The 21026-nt window shown below is 39.8% G+C and overlaps 1 protein-coding gene across 4 annotated transcripts in view; it reads left to right on the top strand.

Annotated features, from left to right (window-relative positions):
• Positions 1-293: 293 nt before the first annotated feature.
• The window catches only part of LOC146310940 (single-stranded DNA-binding protein 3), a 55954-nt gene continuing 35221 nt past the window's right edge, over positions 294-21026 (top strand). The window contains exons 1-3 of one of the 4 annotated variants that reach the window (XM_084742252.1): positions 294-767; positions 13998-14070; positions 16248-16309. In XM_084742252.1, the coding sequence (XP_084598378.1) occupies positions 712-767; positions 13998-14070; positions 16248-16309 (191 nt within the window). In that variant the 5' untranslated portion in view covers positions 294-711. The remainder of the gene's footprint in view (positions 768-13997; positions 14071-16247; positions 16310-21026) is intronic. The other 3 variants (XM_084742253.1, XM_084742251.1, XM_084742255.1) reach the window with 3 other exon arrangements.

Here is a 21026-nt window from a genome sequence, read left to right as displayed (position 1 = left end):
TTTACAGTTATATAATCAGGTAACTCAATAACCTCAATCAGTGGTGTGCACAGACTGTCTGAGGGTCAGGGGTGAGAGTTAATGAGCAGCACCTCGAGTAAAGGTTAATGTTCATAGTTGTCCTTAGGTCCCACTACAGGACAAGTAATTGGGCTGAACAGGGGGGCACATGGGGCAATACAGGTGGACATTTGGGCCAATCAAGTGCCCTTCTGGAGTGAAAACAAATGTACCATTAGGATAAATATACATATCATGTTTAATAAAAGTTTCAGATTTGTAAAACAGCAATTGGTATTGGCTATTCGTTACTGTACATGAACATGAATGTAATGTAAGGCCTGAACTTGAAGTCGTCCAGGAGAGAACTTGAACTTGAGCGAAGTCGACAAAAACTGAGACACTGTGCCTTTAAGAAGCCCCCACCGTCTCACAACAGGGGGGGCGTGAGCTGAATCCAGGAACAGCGATTGAAAAAAAAAAAAAAGCTCCACCAGTGGACTGTTTCAAGTTCCCCCCGGCTGAAACCCTGCCTGATTTGTGGGCAATGTTGGGGATGTAGAAAAAAAAGGAAACCGGAGCAAAGAGAGCGCAAGGGAGAAATAGGGAGACAACACTAACTGGGTAGCTATGGAGATAGTAGGTTTTCCTGGTAGCTTTCTTTGACAGGTGTCGAGTGGGATAAAACAAAGTATCAGAACAGCCTCCAAGATGTACGGCAAGGGTAAAGGAGCTGTGGTCCCCTCCGATAGCCAAGCAAGAGAAAAGTAAGTAAATTATTGCACTGTCACAACAGAGAACCAGCCAAGAAGAGTGTGCTAGGTGGCTAAACTTGCTAACTGATGTGAGGCACCCCAGTCACTTCAGCGGGCATGTTCTGCAAGCTCTTTTTGTTAGCATGCAAGCCACAAAAGTGATGCTGTGGTAGTTTATTCGCTGTGTTTGCCACTTCGCGTGTGCCTGCTCCATCCTCCAACCGCACAGGCATGGCTGCTAAGTTAGCCCAAGCAGCTAGCTCCACTGCCAGTTTCACTCTTTCTTGTTTCTCTCTCGTGCAAAACACAAAGTGGCAGTTTTGGCGACTAAAGTTGCACCGCTTCCACAAGGAGGGAGCGTTGCTGCACGTGTTTTCCAGCATAAATGCGTGCATCGGCCGAATTGTCTGTGAGGAGCATTGATGGGGATCCCACTTTAGTTCCATCTCGCCCCAGTGTGAGGAACAATGCATTGTGCATTGTAGCTAGCTGTGGCTTTTGTGTCGCCCCGCTGAAGCAGCAGGTAAAAATAGAATACAGCTGTTTGGGGCTTTGTTACAAAGTAGCACAGGAACGTGTTCTAGAATTGTTCCACGTTCCACAGTGATACTATGTCTCCGATCACGCTGGCTTGGCTACATTGTATCCATGTGTGCGTTGGTTCGGGCAGCAGCGGCGAGCAGAGCCGCTGAGCTACGAAGCTCCGTGCTGCGCCTCACAACTTTTATGGCCCGTACAGATTTTCAGCAGTCACCCCGAGTTGTGCGATGGACTGCTGGGGATGAAGTGCTTGTAATTGCCGCCGTCGTTTGTTTTAGCAGCTTCGGATAGGCGCGTTTCACTGGCAATTTGTCAGGAAGCTGAAGTGCTGTTAGCTTGGGGAGCTGTAGCCCTCCAATCCCTTTGTCTGCATGCCACCGTCTCGATGCCTGTTGTTCGCTCAGGAGAGACATGCCGCACGTTTACCAACACTTGAATAACACGCAGAGGTTTCAAATTAACCTGAAATGTTAATTCAACAAACTCGTATGCATCCATTCTCAAATAGAAGCCAGGATCTGTAGGGATCCTCCTTTGCTGATGGTCACCGGTAACAAAGACTTGCTTTCGTTAAACTTTGTCATTGTTTTAAAGCCCTAGCTAAGCTGTGTTAATGGTTAATAGAAGTTGCTTTTACACCACAGCTGAATAACCTAGACGTAAATAAGAGTCTCTGCATAGGTGAATGCTCATGGCTTTATTCCTCACGGTGGATGGGTTTGAACACCAGCAAATGCTCACTCTCTGACTGGCTGGACCAGTCAGCAGATTGGGGTACTGAAGTGGGACAGAGTTGTCAGACTCATGTGTGTTTGCTGTGAAGATGAGCAGGCAGCATCATTACCCAGGGTTTCCCCCAGTGTGCTACAAGTCCGGTGGCCCACTGGGCCTAAGCTGACCCCACACTGGGCAGAAGCACTGGGGAATTTTATTCTCAGGGGATGTATTTTTAAGATGGTTTTTAAACTACACTAACAGTGGGGTGGCTTGGTTGGAAAACTGAAACCAGAGAGTTTCGGTTTCAAGGCAATATGCAGCATTTTCTTGGGGAATATATATTGACATACAAACACAATCCCTTTCAGTCATCCCTCATGACCCACTAGAAGTGTGAGGTGGTATCTGTATCTGCAAAGATCCTGCCCTGTGCCTGTATTTCCTTATTTTCCCATTACTTTGCTCTGCTTGGGATGCTTTACTGACTCAGAACATCAGTATTTGATATCCTGGGAACGAAACACCACAAAAAAAAAAACTTTCTTCTTTCTGGTGCGTTGACGAACAGCGTGGACGAATTCTACTGATTCTACCCTCAATTTTTTTTATTGTTGTTGACAGAACGGTATTCTGAGACTGTTCTTTGTAAAACTCTACAATAGTATATGATTTTTTAAAATGTGTGTTGAATATAAGACTTAACTATAACAACACACTATGTAGTAATATTTTCAAAATTCCTGTCAGCACTGGCTGATGTGGGGTTTTGAGTGTGATGTCAATTTTAGAGGGGATAAATTCACTGGTTTGTAAATTTTTGAGCTCGAATAAAAAGACCTTTTCTATGTCAATTATGCACCAATATGACTATCCAAAGGCTGTTCTTGAACAAATAACTTTATTATTATTATTTATATGCCAACCAATTGTAGAAAGGTAGGTTGAGAAATAAATAAATAGCTAAATATACATCATTACTGTTTAGTATCAGTGAATTGCAGAGTATTTTAATATTCTCAGTCAATTAGGGGCAGTTGGTTAGGTTATCAATAAACTGTAGGGCCCAGCCTTAATGCTGCCATCAGTCTGTGGCTGGCTTTTGTCAGGCCCCCATCAGAAAAGACTCTTGCCACCAGGCCAAACAACTTTGGTGGGGGACACCCTGATTACCTCAACCTCATACCTCGCTTTGCTCTGTTGTTCGACCCAAATTCTTTATTCTTTTCCTTGTGCATCACTCTTCATCTCGAGTCTTTCCTCATCTGCCTCCTAACTCTCACTTCCCATCTTTTGCTGCTCCTCAAAGTCCTCATCCCTCGCTTCAGTGTTGAATTATTGAGACAGACTGAAGCAGCTGCTCTCAGCTTTGCGTCAGAGTTGAGAGAGACAGAAGAGAAAGAAAAGAGACAGAAGAGAGAGGGAGATATGGTGGGCAGACTCATCCATGTTTAAAGAAGGGGTTTTGTCGGGAGCCTCAGGCAGGATGTCAGGTGTGCCGGTGGTGCACATCAGGGAGATTTCGCACTCTATGGGAGTAAGCATATGCACGCACTGATGTCCCATCTAAGAACGTAAGGGGGAATTGGCGAGGAGGGAGGTCAGGAGGTCACCTCACATGGTGTGATGGAGGAAGGACATTTTGTTTCAGCATGAGAGAGGATGGGGAAAGTGCATAAATCAAAGGCAAGAATGATTCTGGCTATATCGTCTAGAACTTTGGTGTCACTATATAACCTTGAGTTCACCCCAGAATCAAAAATACATATATTTCCTCTGGCTGGTTGGACTGTTTATTCATCTAGATTATTTTGGTATGAGGTGCAGAGTTTTGGAGATATTGGCCATAGAGGTATCTCCCATCTCTTGAGTATAATGGGACAAAATGTGATTTGGCTCGTGGTGCTTAAAGCATCAAAAAACATTTGAAAAACTAAACTGCAGTGTCTCTTTCTGGAAATCATGGCCCGCTTACTCTAGAGAATCCACAGACCTTGTTGTGAGAAGGTTCATGTAGGAACCACTTTCTTTCTATGCTAGAATCTACTGGAACTACTTTATTTCTGCAGTAGAATCTACTAGAAGTATCCTTTTTTCTATTAGAAAGAAAGTATAACAGAAAGTAGAACTATTTTCTTTCTACTTGAAAGAAAATACTTTCTACGTGAGACTGCTCCCAACAAGGTCTGATGATTATCTAGAGTAACCGGGTTTTGATTTCTGAAAGAGACATCACTGTTGAGTTTTTCACATGTATTTTTTTGAAGCTTTGAGCACCACAAGCTGAGCGCCGTCTATTCCAGTTATATTTGAACGAAGGAAGACATCTCTACGGCTTTCAGTTTGTTAGAAATCTACTTGTCAGTGTTAATTTTTACTTTCTGTTGTACAAATTGTTTTATTTATTAGCAGTTATCAGATAACAACAAAGACTAAAGTTAATGTCATGTTTGATCGAGGGCAACAACAGCTATAAAATGTTACAAAGGAAAAATGCTCATCCCAGTGTCTTGAAGTCCAAGGTGATGTCTTTAAATGTCTTCCTTTGTTTGTCTAAACTAGGGCAACTAGCGATTATTCTCATAGGCGATTAACTGGTTGATTATTTTCTCAGTTAATGTCAGAAAATGGTGAAAAATGTTGATCATTGTTTCCCAAAGCCCAAGGTGACGTCCTCAAATGTAATGTTTTGCCCACAACTGAAAAATATTCAGTTTACTGTCATAGAGGAGTAAAGAAACCAGAAAATATTCACATTTTAGAAGCTGGAATCAGACTTTTTTTCCCCTCAAGAAATTACTCACCCAATTAATTGATTATCAAAATAGTTGGCAGTTAATTTGGTAATTGATTAACCAATACAGCTGTGGTCCAAACCTTGAAGCTATTCAGTTTAATATGCAATGAACAAAGAATAGAAGGAAATACCCCTTATTAAGAGGCTAAAAACAGCTTTTTCTGCCATTTTTGCATGAAAAATCGCTTTAATCAGAATTGATTATCAAAAGAGTTTCACGGTTTAATTCTTTTTAGGCTAGATTTACAAGCCGAACATGGCATTTTACTCACCCCAGACAAGCGGACAGTCGATACGGTTGAGTACTGGTCATTCTTAAATAATCTAGATGGATAAATAGCGCTACAGGCTGGAGGAGAAATTAAAAAAAATTAGATTTAGGGGTGAACTGCCCCTTTAAAACTATGGAGTAAGGGGTGCTGGAGCTATCATTCAGATTTTTTTTATCTTGCCTTATGAATATAATTTCTCATTCTGGCTGTCAAAAACGACTTTGACTATCCTCTTCTCCTCTCAATCATGACTTGACTGCTCCTCTGATCCCCCTGTACCACCTACTGTTTCCTCCTCTATAAAAAAAAATGGGGCATGCCCCCTCTTATGTTCGAGTCAAAACAAAATTTTCCTCTCCTTTTACTCCGCTATCCTATAGCTGCTCCTCCTCCTCCTCCTCCTCCTTCATCTCAAACTTCTCGTCCTTTCCTATGAGCTAGCTTCTGAGCTTTAATAATGCAGTAGGCCAGGTGCACGCACACGCAGCCCCTTTTGCAACCCACACTAAAACACACATACACACACCACACATAAAAATTTCATTGAAGGCCTCTTGGGGGGGATCTGCAGTGTGATCCTCCTATCCCCAGACATTAGACCGAGTCCAACTGTTCTTCTTGTAGTCAAACTCCTATAGAAGGCTGCACATGTATTTAAGGAAGCTGGTAAACCTGCAGCGTACAGGGAGGTTCAAACGGTATCAATATTTGAGGCTCTCGCTGTATCTTAAAGCTTCCTGTGAGACATTTCCTGGCATTTCACAACTGTTAAATTCAGTATAGATGCAGGGAATCTATAGGTGTTTTATGTGTGATCAGTAAACAGCAAAGCGCAGTGATCTGTGTGTGCGTGTGCGCGTGCTGTGCAGGTGTTTATGTGTGTGGCCCAATACTAGACTGACCTGCAAGTGGCAGTGACTCACACTCTACACCAGCGGTCACAGAGAGCTTTGTGACCTACAAATTGGTAGGAGCCTCAGAAAGTGGTCAGATTCCCCTGGCTAAAGTAGTCAAGGAAGCGTGTGTGTGTGTGTGTGTGTGTGTGTGTGTGTGTGTGTGTGCGTGCGTGTGTGCGCGCGCAAGAACGGCAGTCTTTAGCCTCCTGAGAGCATTGGTCATTTGTACAACAACCAATCTGTCCCTTTGTCTGTGTTTGATGCACCCAGGATGTTTTCTTGCTGTTAGATGCGTCATTGTTGTGCAGGATGATACATGTATTTACAGTTGAATAATATTAACCAGTGTAAATCACTCTGGGAAGTTTAGAATTCAAGGCTGCCTCTGCTTTGTTTGTTTGTTCATCTGGATGTCTGAATGTCTGCCTGCGCATGTATGCTTTCTTATCTCGGTGACTATCTGCGACAGAGGAACACCCATAGCTATTTATTACTTTCCAAGCAGGACTGTACATAAACAGAGACGCATGCACTGCACTGCACATTCAAACTATTATTATTACTTTCATGCATGAGGTGGAGGTCTGCTAGATGCATGTACAACACACAGTGAAGTCAGTCATAGTATAAGACTTGTATCACACTGTAATCTATGGTCAGCATCCTTCAGCAAGACTGTCTGCAACTGTGGTCCAATGCCTATGCAGAAAACTCTACAGTGCATTACATGCACTAAATACCAAGAAAAGTTTCAGTTTCTGTTGTCTCTGGATGCTCTGTCTCTCCTGCACTCTTAACTTTTTCATTTTTTTTTAGATAGAAGTGGGGGAACCACTTCAATGATCTCCATTCCTTCCCATGACTAGGGTTAAAATTAACGATTATTTTCATAGTCAATTAGTCTCTTTATTATTTTCTCGATGATTGATTAGTTGTTTGGTTCATAAAATGTCATAAAATGTTAGTGTTTCCCAAAGCCCAGGATTAGGTCGTTAAATGTCCGTTTGTCCATGGCACAATGATATTGGGGTGCCACAATTTAAATATTAAATTGAAAGTTGTTTGAAATAAATGTAATTTCATTTCATTTAATTGCAATTGTCCCAGTGTCGTTTTTTTCTCTGCCCCTCTTTCTTGCAGTGTCCGGCGTGTGTCTGAAAAAAGGAAAAAAAAAAAAAGACAACACTTCAGTTGATACCATATAGACTTTTTAAAAAAGACTATAGTAGTGATGAAGTGAAAATGGGCCCCAGCTCCTAGCCATTAAAATAATCATGGCAATAAGGCAGACTGAAAGTGACTGTGTGGCTCATAGTGGTGCAGAGGAAAAATGTTAGCAGGAAGTTGTCAGTCTGGCAGTAAATGTACAGTTGAGGCTACAGTGTGTCAGTTAATAAACTCTGCAGCTTTATAAGACCAAGAAAAGTCTTGTCTTTTATTGCCAAACTGCTCTGGAAGTGGAGGGTAGCCCTGAAGTAGGCTAAGCAGAAGTAATTAGTTGAGCAAGACAGACTAACAATAATGTTACCTTTGTGCCTTCAGTGTTTGCTCAAGTGAGATTGTTTCCCTTTCAGAAGCTTCATAATTCAACCTTGAACTGCAGCATCTTTTTAGAGACTTTTTAAAAATAAATCCATAATCCTTAAACAGCTGTAGTTGTTGTTAGCTGTCCCCTTGGAATCCCATGATGCCTTGGGTTGAGTCCTGGACCAGTCAGAGGCTGTATTTCTACTTTGTCTATCTTGTCTGTGTCTGACTGGGCATGAACGCGACAGCTCTGATCTCAAATGAATTGTGCCATGGAATAACAAGAGATTGACCCGACAAAATAAAATTTGCAGTGATGACGCTAATGAGCTCAACTCCGGAGTAGGCATCACATGCTCGGGGGGTTAGCGTCACAGCCCTGTGCAGCTTTACCCATAACATAAAACAAATGCCAGTTCAGCAAAGTAGTGTCCAACCTCTGCTCAGCCCAGGTCTGGAGGATGGTCATGACAACAGGTCAAATGCTGCACTTTGATTATTGAACTGCAGTTGGTCCAAAAAGGGACATACTGTACATGGACAGCTAAACAATACTCCAGTGTGTAGTTGAGTTGGCTGTTTCAGTGCTGACGTTGTGAACAGCCTTGAAAGTTTATCTATAGCTGTGACTGAATTATTATTGTCCTATTTTATCATATTGTCTAAATACCAGTTTATATTTGTGTGCGCTCATTAGTTGGTGGAGGGCAGATTGCTTTGACGTCAAAGCAGAACTGATCATGTGCCACACTCTAATTAGAACAGTGTTGCTTATGGAGTTAGATATTTTGTTTTGCTGTTTAAAAACACATTTTATCATGTCTTAAGGAGCATGCATTTAAATCTGCTTGCTGTGATACTGTCCAGAAAATGCCCCCTGACTGCGTTGTGTCTATGTGAAGGACAAGGTGTGATCATGTAGCGACCATTGCCTCCAAACTACTGTTATTGTCTGTTTGCCTATTCATATCTTTTACAGACTACATTTGCATGCTAACAATGCATATTTTAAGCATTTGCATAACATTAGTAGTAAGGGCAGGTCAGACACAGATCGTCTCTCCATCACAGCAAGTTGTTCCTGCCATTTCTGTTGTTCCCATGTGCTCACCTCATCTGTAGCTTGATTCAAGACAATAAACAAAAATAGTAACTAATTGAATGGATTCTTGACCCTCACACAAAAGTGTGCAATGTTTTACAACCCCCCATGTGGGCATTTACTTTGTGCGCGTTTATTTATTCATGGTTATTTTAATAGGGACACACACCTAAGTAAGGACTATTAACTGAATAGAGTAATGCCATATATTACGGCATTTATAGCCTACGCTAATTTGCAACACTTGTTCCTAAATGGGTATTCATAAAACAACACAGCAATAAAAATACATATGAACCATAAGAGTAGAGAAAATCCTCAGGAAGGTCATATGAACATGACTACTTGTTCTTTAGAAACTCAAGAAAGAAGAAATGATCCTAATTGTGATTAGGGTTGCAACTAATGATTTTCCATATCGATAATCTACCAGAGAAATTGAGCAAGTACCTCAATTTCTTGTTTGACTGATGAAACATCAGAAAATAGTGAAATGCTCATCACACCATCCTACAATACAAGGTGATGCCATTGAATCTTATTGTCTTATTTTGTCTGAGAAACATTTCAAACTGCCAAAAATGCAATTTTGTGTATAGTAAGACCAAGAAAGGCAGTGAATTCTCACATTTGGGAACTTGGAGTAATATGATTTTTTGGTATATTTGCTGGAAGAAATGTCTAAATGATTAACTTAATGGATTGCCAAAATAGTTGCAGATTAAATTTCTTTTGATTTATACCATTTTTGGGGATTGGAAGCAGCAATTACCGGAGGGGAGAGTTAGCAACACGAGCTATTATCAATCTCATATCTCAAACTTGTTGTCATCAACTTGATGTGTTCAGCAGTTGTGAGTGCAAAGGGAGGTTCGAGGTTTCGCCACAGCCCTGTGCTTGCAGGACAGCATTTGTGCACATGAATCAGATAAACCTCCTCGCAAGGATGTTTTTCCATTTGAGGATGGTTTTCTGTTCTCCTGTATTGTGTGCATGTGTACGATTTTTATGGGGTGTGTGTGTGTGTGTGTTTTTAACACTACTTAAATGGCATAAAACCATTTCTTGCTTTTTATCAGTCTTCTGCTTTTTTTTCAGCTGATGCAAGATCTCCTTCCTCTGCACAAATAAACAACAATAAAAAAACCCTAAAAAAAAAACGGTATTCAAATACTGATTAATACGTCGATTACCAAGGCAACAGTAGAAGTTTGAAAGTTTGGGTCAGCCCAAGATTATTCAGCCAACCGTTTCAAACCAGTTTGAGTTCTAACTTTTAAGGTAGGCTATGACAGTAGAAAGGTATTACAGTATAAGATATATTATCCTATTATAATGCTGATGGGGTGAAAGTCAGCCAGCTGAGCTAAGAAACATGACATCTTTGTGATTAAAATTACATGACTGACTACTAAAAAAGAAAAAAATGGCTTTGTTTGGGAGTATTTTGAGTGTAATGCAGATGATAAAGGTGAGCTAGCAAGCACTGCAGACTACTGATTGGTCAGAGTAGTATAGTGTTGAGCGTGCGTAACTTTATTTGAGCAAGTGTGACAAAGCAAGTGGCAGAGAGTGTGTGCTCAGAAGAGGAAAAGTTGGGCAATGAAGTTGTCGGGCTGGCAGTAAATGTACAGTTTAGATGTAAGTTTGTCAGTGAATAAATGCTGCAGCTTGTCAGGACCAAAGCAAAGCTCCCGAGTACTGGTTCACAATTGCGGGAGTTGTATCGCTATAACGACGAGGTCTGCCTACGTCTAGGGAGTACTGTCTGCTGTGGAGTTGAGCCATTTTACAAGTTTTACCATCATAATACTGGATACTCCAGTAGAATGTAATGACAGTGGAACTAGATACCACCCAATCCTATCGGCCTGTTCAAAATACGTTTTTGCAAAAGAGTGTTTTTTTTAATTTTCCATAGCTGCACCCGCAGGTTTCACCCTGTCGCTGAGAAAAATGGTGATACAGAATGTGTAGATAAATTCTTGCATCGGCAAATTGACTGCAGTTACTAAAACCTACCCCTTTTTAATTCCATTAGAACACAGAGATAATGTGAGCTCATCAGCTTCCTATCCAAAATTTTTAGTGTCAATTATACATCATCCTAAAAGGCTTAAATATACTAAATGTGCTTGAATAGACATCACCTTCATCCCACCATTCAGCAACAGCTCAATGGGAGACAGCATCGCAAAGGCAAATTGGTCGTTAGTGGTTTAAAAAACAAACTGCACAACAACCTTATTATCTCAAAACCATGTTTCATTGATCAGTTCATTGACTAATGATGGGAACGATGACACTGAGCTACTGTCCTTCTCATTAGGACCTTATTGGCCTGTCAGAGGACTGTCTGCTCTGGGCACACAGGGCACTGTCATATCCACGCTGCCGGTCGATTGATGGTCCATTAACAGCCTATTAAACACGACTAAGTGAAGGCGTTAGGAGTACAATGTTGGGCCAATGGGGGTTTCCCACTCCACAGCATGGTTCTTGTGTGTGTTAATAGACCCTGGTGGATTCGTTATCAAGTGTGGCTGGCCTGTGTTATAATAGCAGTGATTTAAAAAAAAAAAAAAAAAAAAAGTCTGTCGAGAGCTTTTAAAATATTGTTGGAATTAGTGGGAACGCCTGTTGTATTGCAGCTTTTTCTGTCACTGTCTGGTGTGTTCAGTCAAGGCACAATAGTTTTAATACAGGTCGGCAGGTGTTTGTCAGCTTCTGTTGTCATTTGGATCCTTAGATTTGTTAAGATGCTCATAGGCAGCAGCGCTGTTGGGCCCTTTTCAGTCCCCAAGTTTTTTTTTTGTTTTTTTTTTACAAGAACTATAAGAGATAATCAGGAAGGCAATCCGGGCGCTATAAAAAGTGGTAATGACAAGGAAGAATGTTTAAAAAGCCTTTTTATAGTGACTAAATCATTTAAAATGCCAACATGTTTCGACAACTACCTGTCTTTGTCTGTTCAAAACCGCGGACAGGGGTGTAGCCACGCCTAAATGGTAGCGCCAGCCAATGGGAGGCAATCATATGACCCAGATAAACATATCAAGTGAAACGAGTGAAACACAAGCATAAGATAACACAGAAAAAAAGAGAGAATAATGTTCATATTTGGAGGATAAATACCCATATATAAGATGTAAACATAAGTGAGAAAACAGGGAGACTCATACCAAGAAAAATAATAAATAATTACCAGAAAAATAATACTTATAATAAAAATATCTTTACAGAAAACATGAAACATGTATATCTTCATTGAGACCAGGATATTTCAAAGCATGCAGCTGATGGATCCAAAACTTCTCTTTAATTAAGCAACTGACACATTGTTCCTCTACAGTTGAGTTTACAGTGAAATCATCAATCTCATCAATAAATGTCTTTTTTTTTTTTTTTTTTCACATTTAGAGGTACTCTGGAGCTTCGTCTGTATTTTAACAACATGAACCAAGAACCGATTGTAGGTCCTGGGGTTGTGTTTTCTAACCCCTACATAGTCTTTGATCCTGACTAACTTAATTTATTACAATATTACAGAACATTTGGACCTCAGCAAATAAATGGTTAAGCTAAATGAGTCATATTTTACAAGTCTTACCATATTTTATTTTAATTCCCAGCGATCCACTCTGTAGGGCTGCGCAATTAGTCCAAACACAATCAAAATTGTAAAGGGGCTAAGTGCAATATCCAGATAACAGAAGCTGCAATTTTTGTGAAAGGAAAAATGTGTGACAAAACACTTTTACATTGAAGTATTGTAGTGATGCAGTGATGCCTACAAATCTTCTACAGATGGAAGAAAACATGTGTGTAGTTATAGTTTTTTTTTTTTTCGTGAATTGTGATTTTAAAAAAAAGATCAGTCCCACTAAGCGTGAATCATATCGCCATTGGAATCTCTGTCAGAATATCTGCAAAAGTTTTCTTTTTGTTTGTTTTTACTTTATCATTTATCCCTGACATTCAGGATAATTTTGTATTACTGCCAAAGTCATGCATATTCACCATTTCAAAGCCGTGTTTCTGCACTTTGGCTTCTAACATAATCGGTTTCGTGAAAGCAGATTCCATCACGTCTTGTCCCATTAAATGTTCTCATTCTACCACCAAACCAAATTACGTTCTCAAATTTCACACTTAAAAGTAAAGCTGATTAGGTGGTCAAAAAAAACAAAAATAGTGGCAACACTTGCTGGCTCCAGCTTCTTAACTTTAAGGATTTTCTGCTTTGCATGGGTGGATGGATAGATACTTTGAGGAGTCTTTGGAGTTTAAACTGTTGGTCGGACAAAAGAAGAAATCTGAAGATGTCGGTTTGGGCTCTGGCTCTCGATTTTGTAGCGTAATCGATTAACAGTAAAAATAATCGGCCATTTAATCGATAATGAAGATTGTCATTAGTTGCAGCCCTACTTTAAAGTTTCTTTGCTTGCACGCTAATGTAGACTTGCTGAAAAATATTTGTAACTTATAATTCGAGTCCATATGAATAGTTCTTCACAGTGGCTTATATTAGATCCACTGCACAGCACTTATTTTACTGTTAATGCTGGTTTGCCTGTTAATCCCGTTTTTTCCTTTCTCCAAAACATTGGTGAAGAAGACGAGGAGCAAATGCCACGAGTTCAGTTTTTATTTAGACAAAATTATAACTGGTGTGTTAACTGCATGCCAAAGTAGTCAGAGCATAGGACATATTTATAGAGAAACAAAAAAGATAAAGAACGTCAACGTGCAAGAAAAACAAAGTGCAACAAAGTGGGTTACATAGGTTACGTTCTGAAGAACCAGAACTAAACACACTCATCCTCCCTACTCTGAAGACGGGCATCTTGACACCTCTGCAGGGAACAACATTAACTAATTAATGTTCAAATTTAACCAGCCATTCAATAGATTTCCATTGTTTTGTTTGGTTGATGAGTGAACCAGGTCTGCCAGCCACTTGCATATTCTACCAGCATTTGGCTGGTGTTAATTATGTGCCCTGCGCCTCTGCACGTCTCTTTTCCAGGCTCCATTCAAACGTCATTGTCACACAACAGCAGATTTAAAAGAAAAGTGCGACTGTGTGTCATTAATTTCAAGCAAAACCTTGAAGCCACTTTTTAAATCCATTGTTAGTCTGTTAATACCCAACCTTCATGTTTTTTCAGATGTGGTAAAAATGCAAACACAAAAGAGAGCATTAAACTTTTAGTTCCTGAAATGATTTATAAATCGTAGTTCTTCGGACTGTTTGCTTTAAAAATTGCCACTGAAGGTCTGCCTTTGTTGGTTTTATCTCTTATGGTGTGTTTGCTAGTACACTGGTCATGAGAAATGAGGAAGCTGTTTTTTTTTCTTTTGCCTCTAACAGTTTTTTCTTTTGCATTTCAGGTTAGCGTTATATGTGTACGAGTACCTGCTACATGTGGGAGCACAGAAGTCCGCACAGACCTTCCTGTCTGAGGTAAGATGGCATCCACGACTCTAACCAGTTTATACTGTGACAATCATCCTCTGATAAAGAATAGATGAAAAAAGAAATAAAGCATGTCACTTGGGCCTTGATTACTTATGAATGTAGAACAGCTTTTTTCATTACTGTACTATAGCTGGGATATAGTGGATGTTTACAACAGCTTGTATTGTCAGTGCAAACATGCTAAACATGATTACAGAGTGGAAGGTGTTGCATCAATTTTTCAAAAGGAAATCCTATAAAGTTACACCAGATCATGCTCACAGTGTGCCACAGTGAATCGTACTGTAAAACAGCTGACACAGTTGTCTGCAGATGTATGAAAGCATTGTGTTGTTTGTATAAATTTCCAAGTCTCTTAACAGCCCCTTTGGGCTCAAACAGTGGATGAATGAAAGAGTATTTGAATGAGTTATCCCCTGGATACAAAACTGTTTCAAATGTTAAACTTCCCATGATGTCAAAGTCGATGTTTAATTTCTTTTGTCTCATGTTTTGCCCTGTAAGTCACCTATGACCCAGTATCTGGCTCAGCAGTAACAAAAGTCATTTTATAGGTATTCTTTGGTAATCTTAATGGTATTTAGGTGATACATTGCTATCTTTTTAATGTAACTTTAGGAAAAATGTCATAATATTAGGAACACTCCACCATACAGACAAAATCTGAGATAAAAAGTTAACTTTTTTTGGACTGTGTTGGCACTGCAGCAGTGTTTGCCAACTCACTGTTGAAGTGAAAAGAGAGTGAGAAAGTGCACCTGGTACTTGAGTATCGATACTGCAAAAAAAGGGGTATTGAAAACATTTCAAATATTCGGTTTCAATATATGGATATTTTTGACAGCATTATCTCGATATAACATCACACCATGTATTTCAAAACATAGTATTGCAGTACACAAGTGTATAAATGTTTTCTTAACCCCCTGGTATTTAAGAAAATTGTTTTAAAAGAGTCTTGATTACTCATCCTGCACTCTGGAGTGTGTACAAATTTTGCATCCAATGAAACACTGTCTTGCTTTCTTTCTAATGAAGCCACCAGAGTGGTGCTTTTCTGGGGCCTGGGCTTACTGTACAAAATACAGAATACAACTTTGTGAAACAGAATAATTTTATGGAGAAAATATTTTCTAGTTTTCCCTAACCATTAACCGCTAACAGGTGTAACTCCAAGCTGCTGTTATTGGGCAACTGAACCAGGCTCAGCAGCAGTGAACATGGCTTGGCCGAGACCAACAGGGAGCACACTACAAATGTAATTCAATGATTTTCCTGATGGAAAGATAGCTTGATGCTACAGTACCTAACTGCTAACTGCTGCCAGCACAGTTAGCTGTGCAGCTAGCTGACTCAGCCTTGTGGTGCCAGGAGCTAAACCCACCAAACAGTCCACCTCAGTACTGAATTCCCTGTCATCGGTCTCAGAGACTGTCTTCAGTCCCTGTCTGGCCCTGTTCAGTGGGAGCTCCCAGTCCGGGAAAGTCAGGATTGTTTTCCTCAATACCTCCATGGACTGCTATAGCTGTATGGCAGGGGACATGATGTATATTTAACGCTACTGGCTACTGTAAGTGCCATGAGGCCCTCCCACAGAGTTCTCACAATACCAGAATTTTAACCTTTGATGATATAACATAAAAGATACTCAATGCCCTTTTTAACACAGCAAAAAAAGTGCTAGGCACACAAAACAGGATAAATTCTTTTGCTGCAAACCAAATTTCAGGCTGGATGATAAAGACTGAACTGAGGTCTTGAATGAGCACTAATTATTTTATTTACTTATAGCTTTTGTATTTTTCTGTCATATGTTGCTATTGTTTGTGAATGTGGTATTGAAAAAGTATTGACAATCACACATGCCCTAGATTCCTGTTTTTACAGGAAGCTTGTAAAAAAAAAGAAAGCAATAAGCATCCTGCTTCCCATTTCATGGGAACTTTAAGGAGGGAGACAGGACAGAGACATGACAGAGAGAGGAGAGTCAGGAAGATGGAGATCGACAGAGCCGGAAAGATGCCCATCTTCATGTCTGAGGCCATTGACAGTTTGAGACTGACTGATTATATGTTCTTAACCCCTGGACCTGCAGACATAATCCTCTCTCTAGTGGCTGCAAGTGACTTTTCTCTCTCCTCTCCTCTCCCCTCCTCCTCCAGATTCGATGGGAGAAGAATATTACATTAGGGGAGCCCCCTGGATTCCTCCATTCGTGGTGGTGGTGAGTATCAATTTTTTTTTCTCACTATGAAAAAAACAAGTCTTGCTTGTTGTGACACATTAAGGCCATCAATTTATTTGCTGTGGTGTGTAAACAGTTTTTACGGTACATATCTCAAGCTGTGTTTCCCCCCCTCCTCCCCTCACATACACGCTCTTTCATAGGGCTCTAGTGTCCATACCGACCCTACATAATTCATTAGCGTCATATGCACAAACAGCAGCTTCATTTGAGCTTTCATGGTCTGAAGACTCATGAAGGAGCCATTATTCAAATTCGGATATATTAAACTCATATTTTATGTAAACATTTGGATATTAATTTACAAGAAAAATGCCACATTTTTAATTTAATTGATGGCACTTATCCTCATTCATGGTTAAGAATGACTTCCGTAGGTGGGAGCCGAGTCACAGCCTTGGGGTTGACCAGACTCACAGAGGGCGTGACCCCTCCCTCCCCGTCTTCTCCCCTCCTCCAGTTCTCCATCCCTTCACCCCCCCAATGTTCCTGAAACAATAGATCCAGATGGTTAGGGAATGGACTCCCCCTCCGCCTCCCCTGTACTCCCCTCCCCCTCCTCACCCCCTCCTCACCCTTTGTGTGCCCCCGACCTCCCACTTTTCTCCTTTGTTCATGTGGGAGAGGGATTCTTAGCAGATTAACCCGTTGCATTCCATCTTCTTTGTGCCACCTCGCCCTCCGCTGTCTTCCTCCTCCTCCCCCCTGTCTCCTGTCATTTCTGCCCCTGGCTAAGATTTGACCTTTAGGGTCATCACCTTAAGCAGTGATCAGCAGTTTCACTTGTTTTTTTGGGAGAAGGGGGAATCAGGATTAGGCAGGAAATCACATATTTAGAGGCATTAGTATATGCGTTTTACTGTAACGACCCAGGTTTAAATGCATCTTGTCAATACTCAGATTTGTAACCTACCTACTACAACATTTTTAACCTCAGGCTGATAAATCCAAAATGTATTTGTGATCTATGCTGCTTCTTCCTGAACACTTAATTGATGCAAATGCACTGAATGACCATCACGGAGGAATGTTTTGTGCTGTAGGGGTGTGCGCTAGTTGGCTCACCATTCGATTAAACTATTTATTAATATTTACTTGATACACAGCACTGCTTAACTGTTTCGTCTAAGATGCTACACAGCCACCCACCACTAGCTGAGGCACATGCTAAAGGCCCGTCTTAAACCATGGAAGTAAAAAAGCGTGGCGCAGTTTAGCAGTGTTTTGATCGAAAATAGAAAAACAAGCAATAGAAAATTAAAATAAGTTGGAGGCAGTGTCAGAATAAACCGACATATAACCGTTTGACCAGAGCAATGTGTAACTACTTTTCAGCACCGGCATGTGGACGATAACCTGCAAGGAGAGCAGGCTTCTAGTGCTAGCACTGCTAACGTTAACCACACTTGGCAAACCAATATGACATAGTTTACTGCCCGAGTGTTTTCTTATGTTCAGACTAGTCTACCTTTTATGGTTCCAATGTAATGATACAACGTCCTTTACCTCTAGCAGTTTTAAAGGTTGAACTGAGTTGGATCCAGTCTGTGCCTGTCTTATAACTTGAAAAGTCTTATTCAATGAAGATTGCTGCTGCTGTTTTATACCAGATTTCTCTAAATTTGCTTTACCAGTTTAGTTGTTATTTACAGGAGGAGGATGGCAATATTGTAGATTTTTTTTTTTCAACAGTGAAAAGACCCAAACAATGATTTGTTATCCTGTCACTACTTTTCAACAATCTTAAAATCTTGTTTGTTTGTTTTTGAAGCAAGGAAGGAGACACTGGGTCAGCTTCACCAAAGAAGAAGTTTAATGTTGATAAAGAGTGAGAAATGGAGTGGAAGTACATAAATAATAATTGCAAGTTTGAGGAAAGCTTGTTGAAACTTCATATATTTACAAATAATTCTCACTGAAGCTTCGAAGCCCCAGTAATGGTATTTGGAACAGCCCCATAGCTTTATTTTTTAAAAATTAAATGATTTCGTTAAATAGCTGGACACTGCAGCTCTCAGAAAATGTGATGTAGTGAGCAAATTCTGTTTTTGTTTAGGACTATTTTCTACACTGGATTTGCTGCATTAGTTAGTGTTTATAACAGCAAAAATGTGGCTCGTTTTAATAGTTTCTGGGCAACAATGAAGGTCTCTGGCACAGAGGTACACAGACACTACGCGTTAGTAGGATTTATTAGTTTTCTGTCTTTTCAGAGGATTTGTATAAGAAGATATAAAATAAAATCACCTTTCAACCCCTCCCTTCAATTCAGATAAAAAAAAATAAATAAAGACATGCGCGCTAAACCACATTAAATTTGCTTCCAGAGTCTTTGCAATTAAAACATCTGGCAGAGCTTTAATAAATTATGTTTTATTGCGTGTGTGGATCACGTGATCTAAAGCTTTATCATAGAAAATATCAGGGCTGATTGTTTCGAGTGTTACAGTTTATTGATCCAGTTTAAGGTTAAGGCTTTTCACTTGCTCCTTTGTCAGGAGGATGAGCACACGGCTATACAAGCCGTGCTACTGTATTCAGAATAAATTCATTGCGTCGCTGAAGGACACTGTACTGAAATTAGCAGTGCACACATTATAAAGGAGCAAATATTTAAAAACCTGTGGATGTTAAATTACAGACTTGGTAAATATACCCTTAAATGCCGTTAAAAAGTACAATATCTGTTGTAACGTTTCACCTCAGGGGGTGTCTCTGCTGAGTCAGAAGAATGAACGTCAGGCCTATAGAGCACCATCAGCAATATGAGACCAAGGACATGTTTTAATAAAAAGAAAATGAAGGAACAGAATAATAATTTGAAAGCATACTTTATAAGCCTGGGTAAATCTAAAGAATAAGTTAGTTCTTTTGTTAAATTAAAGACGTAAATCCATATGTAGGTTATTTCTTTTTTTATTTATCATAAAATAAAGAATACATTTATATTGTCTTGTATATGCTCACACTAAGGAAGTGCTACTCTATCTCTTTTAACAGTTTTTTATTTTTTTAACTTCATTTTTTAACTATGGGCACACCAGTCAGTATTCGTGAAAAAGATTTTTTTTTTACTAAAAGGTTTAAGTTCAGCAGCCTCTAAGGATTTCTCCCCGTTAAAGTGTCCTTGAGCAACACAGACACCCTCCATAGCTCAACATGCACTCTTTCCCTCTCGTGGAAGTAATATGTGAACTTTTGAGATCAAAATAATCCATAAATTCCACTTAAATGGAGAAAGATGAGTTTCTGATTTCATCGTGCGACTGTGCTAAGCCTCCCAAATATGTCTGCGGCATCTTATGAAGTGCAGAGGTGTATGAAAAATTCCAGATGTTTGGGATTCAACATGTCTGTGTGCGTCGCAGATTGCCAGGACATGTGAAGTGGCTGCCTGATTAGTCCTCTCGTTAGCCATGTCACGGTTTCACTCGCTTTATAGCACTTCCACTAAATCAATGCACAAAGACTGATTCAATTAAGACCTCTCAGACAGGTAGCAGCACACAAGCAGTTAGTGTTGTCGTTGTGTGTGTGTGTGTGTGTGTGTTTGATTTTCCACTTAGCTGTCTGCAAACACACTGAAACAGAAGCATGTATGGAAACGGTTTGTGTCATCTCCTGTTTATTCTTTTTAAGGATCAAATTATGAACATATTCCCTCACAATGCAGTAGGCATGAGCAATATAACTATAGTGATGTGTACTGACAATAGAAGGTCCATCAATAGCATTAAGAAAATGGTTCAATAATAAAATTAAATGCATTAAATGCAAACCACCATGAAAGCACTGAACAAAAACACTCTGGCTCATATTTAGCCTATCATATCTCTTGATAACGGAGCGTGCTATGAGTGACATGCACACAGCCAATCATTTAACAGCTGTGTAGTTCAGTTGCACCTTCGACATGTGACAGAAACCGGGTGGAGTGAGAAAATGAGTGTGGATGATGAGAAAATTCATAATGCACCTCACCAGTCTGGTAGTTTTTTGTTAATTTGATGCAGACAGCATGTTAATAAATATCAGCATGAAAGTACAAGATGTTAACATAACGTGTTTTAGCAAAAATGCTCATTTCCATCTCCTTTTTTTTATTTACATTTTGCTTTTGAAGTCTTACTTTTGTCCCTCAATAAATAAGAGTGATTAAATTCAAAGCAAGGTGGTTAAATTCAACCCTTTCCCTTTGGTCTTCAATACAAAATAGGTCATTAAAACGTATTAATAGTTATCGACATCAACTGAAATGAAACTTTTTATCATGATAAATTTCTCTGTTGTACTGCCCAACACCATGATGCAGCAGTTAACATGCCACAGGCTTTGTACAAAGTCTTGAAAATTTGGAAAATGCTTAATACTAACCGTTATTAAAAATTTGGAAAATGCTTAATACTAATTATTATTAAACCTTTCATCATTTTGAGGTTTATGTGAAGTGGGGTTGTATGAGGTACTTACCGATAATTATTGAATTAGGTACAGTAGATGGCAGTCAACAGTTTAGAGAGGAGTAGTTAAACAGTATACTCCTTTGGACGGGGCCCAACAACAAAACATTTTAACTACTTAAAAAGGACCACCAGAAAACCCACTTCAAATAATCTGAACTATCCCTTTAAAAAGCTGTAGGAACCCCGCGGTCATCGCTTGTACAAGAGGATATTTTAGGGATCGAGTTTAGGCT

This window comes from Lutjanus erythropterus, chromosome 18, assembly GCF_056507025.1.
Source record: "Lutjanus erythropterus isolate fLutEry1 chromosome 18, fLutEry1.hap2, whole genome shotgun sequence".
NCBI classification, from domain to species: Eukaryota; Metazoa; Chordata; class Actinopteri; order Lutjaniformes; family Lutjanidae; genus Lutjanus; species Lutjanus erythropterus.
This window is presented reverse-complemented; position numbering and strand designations above follow the sequence as displayed.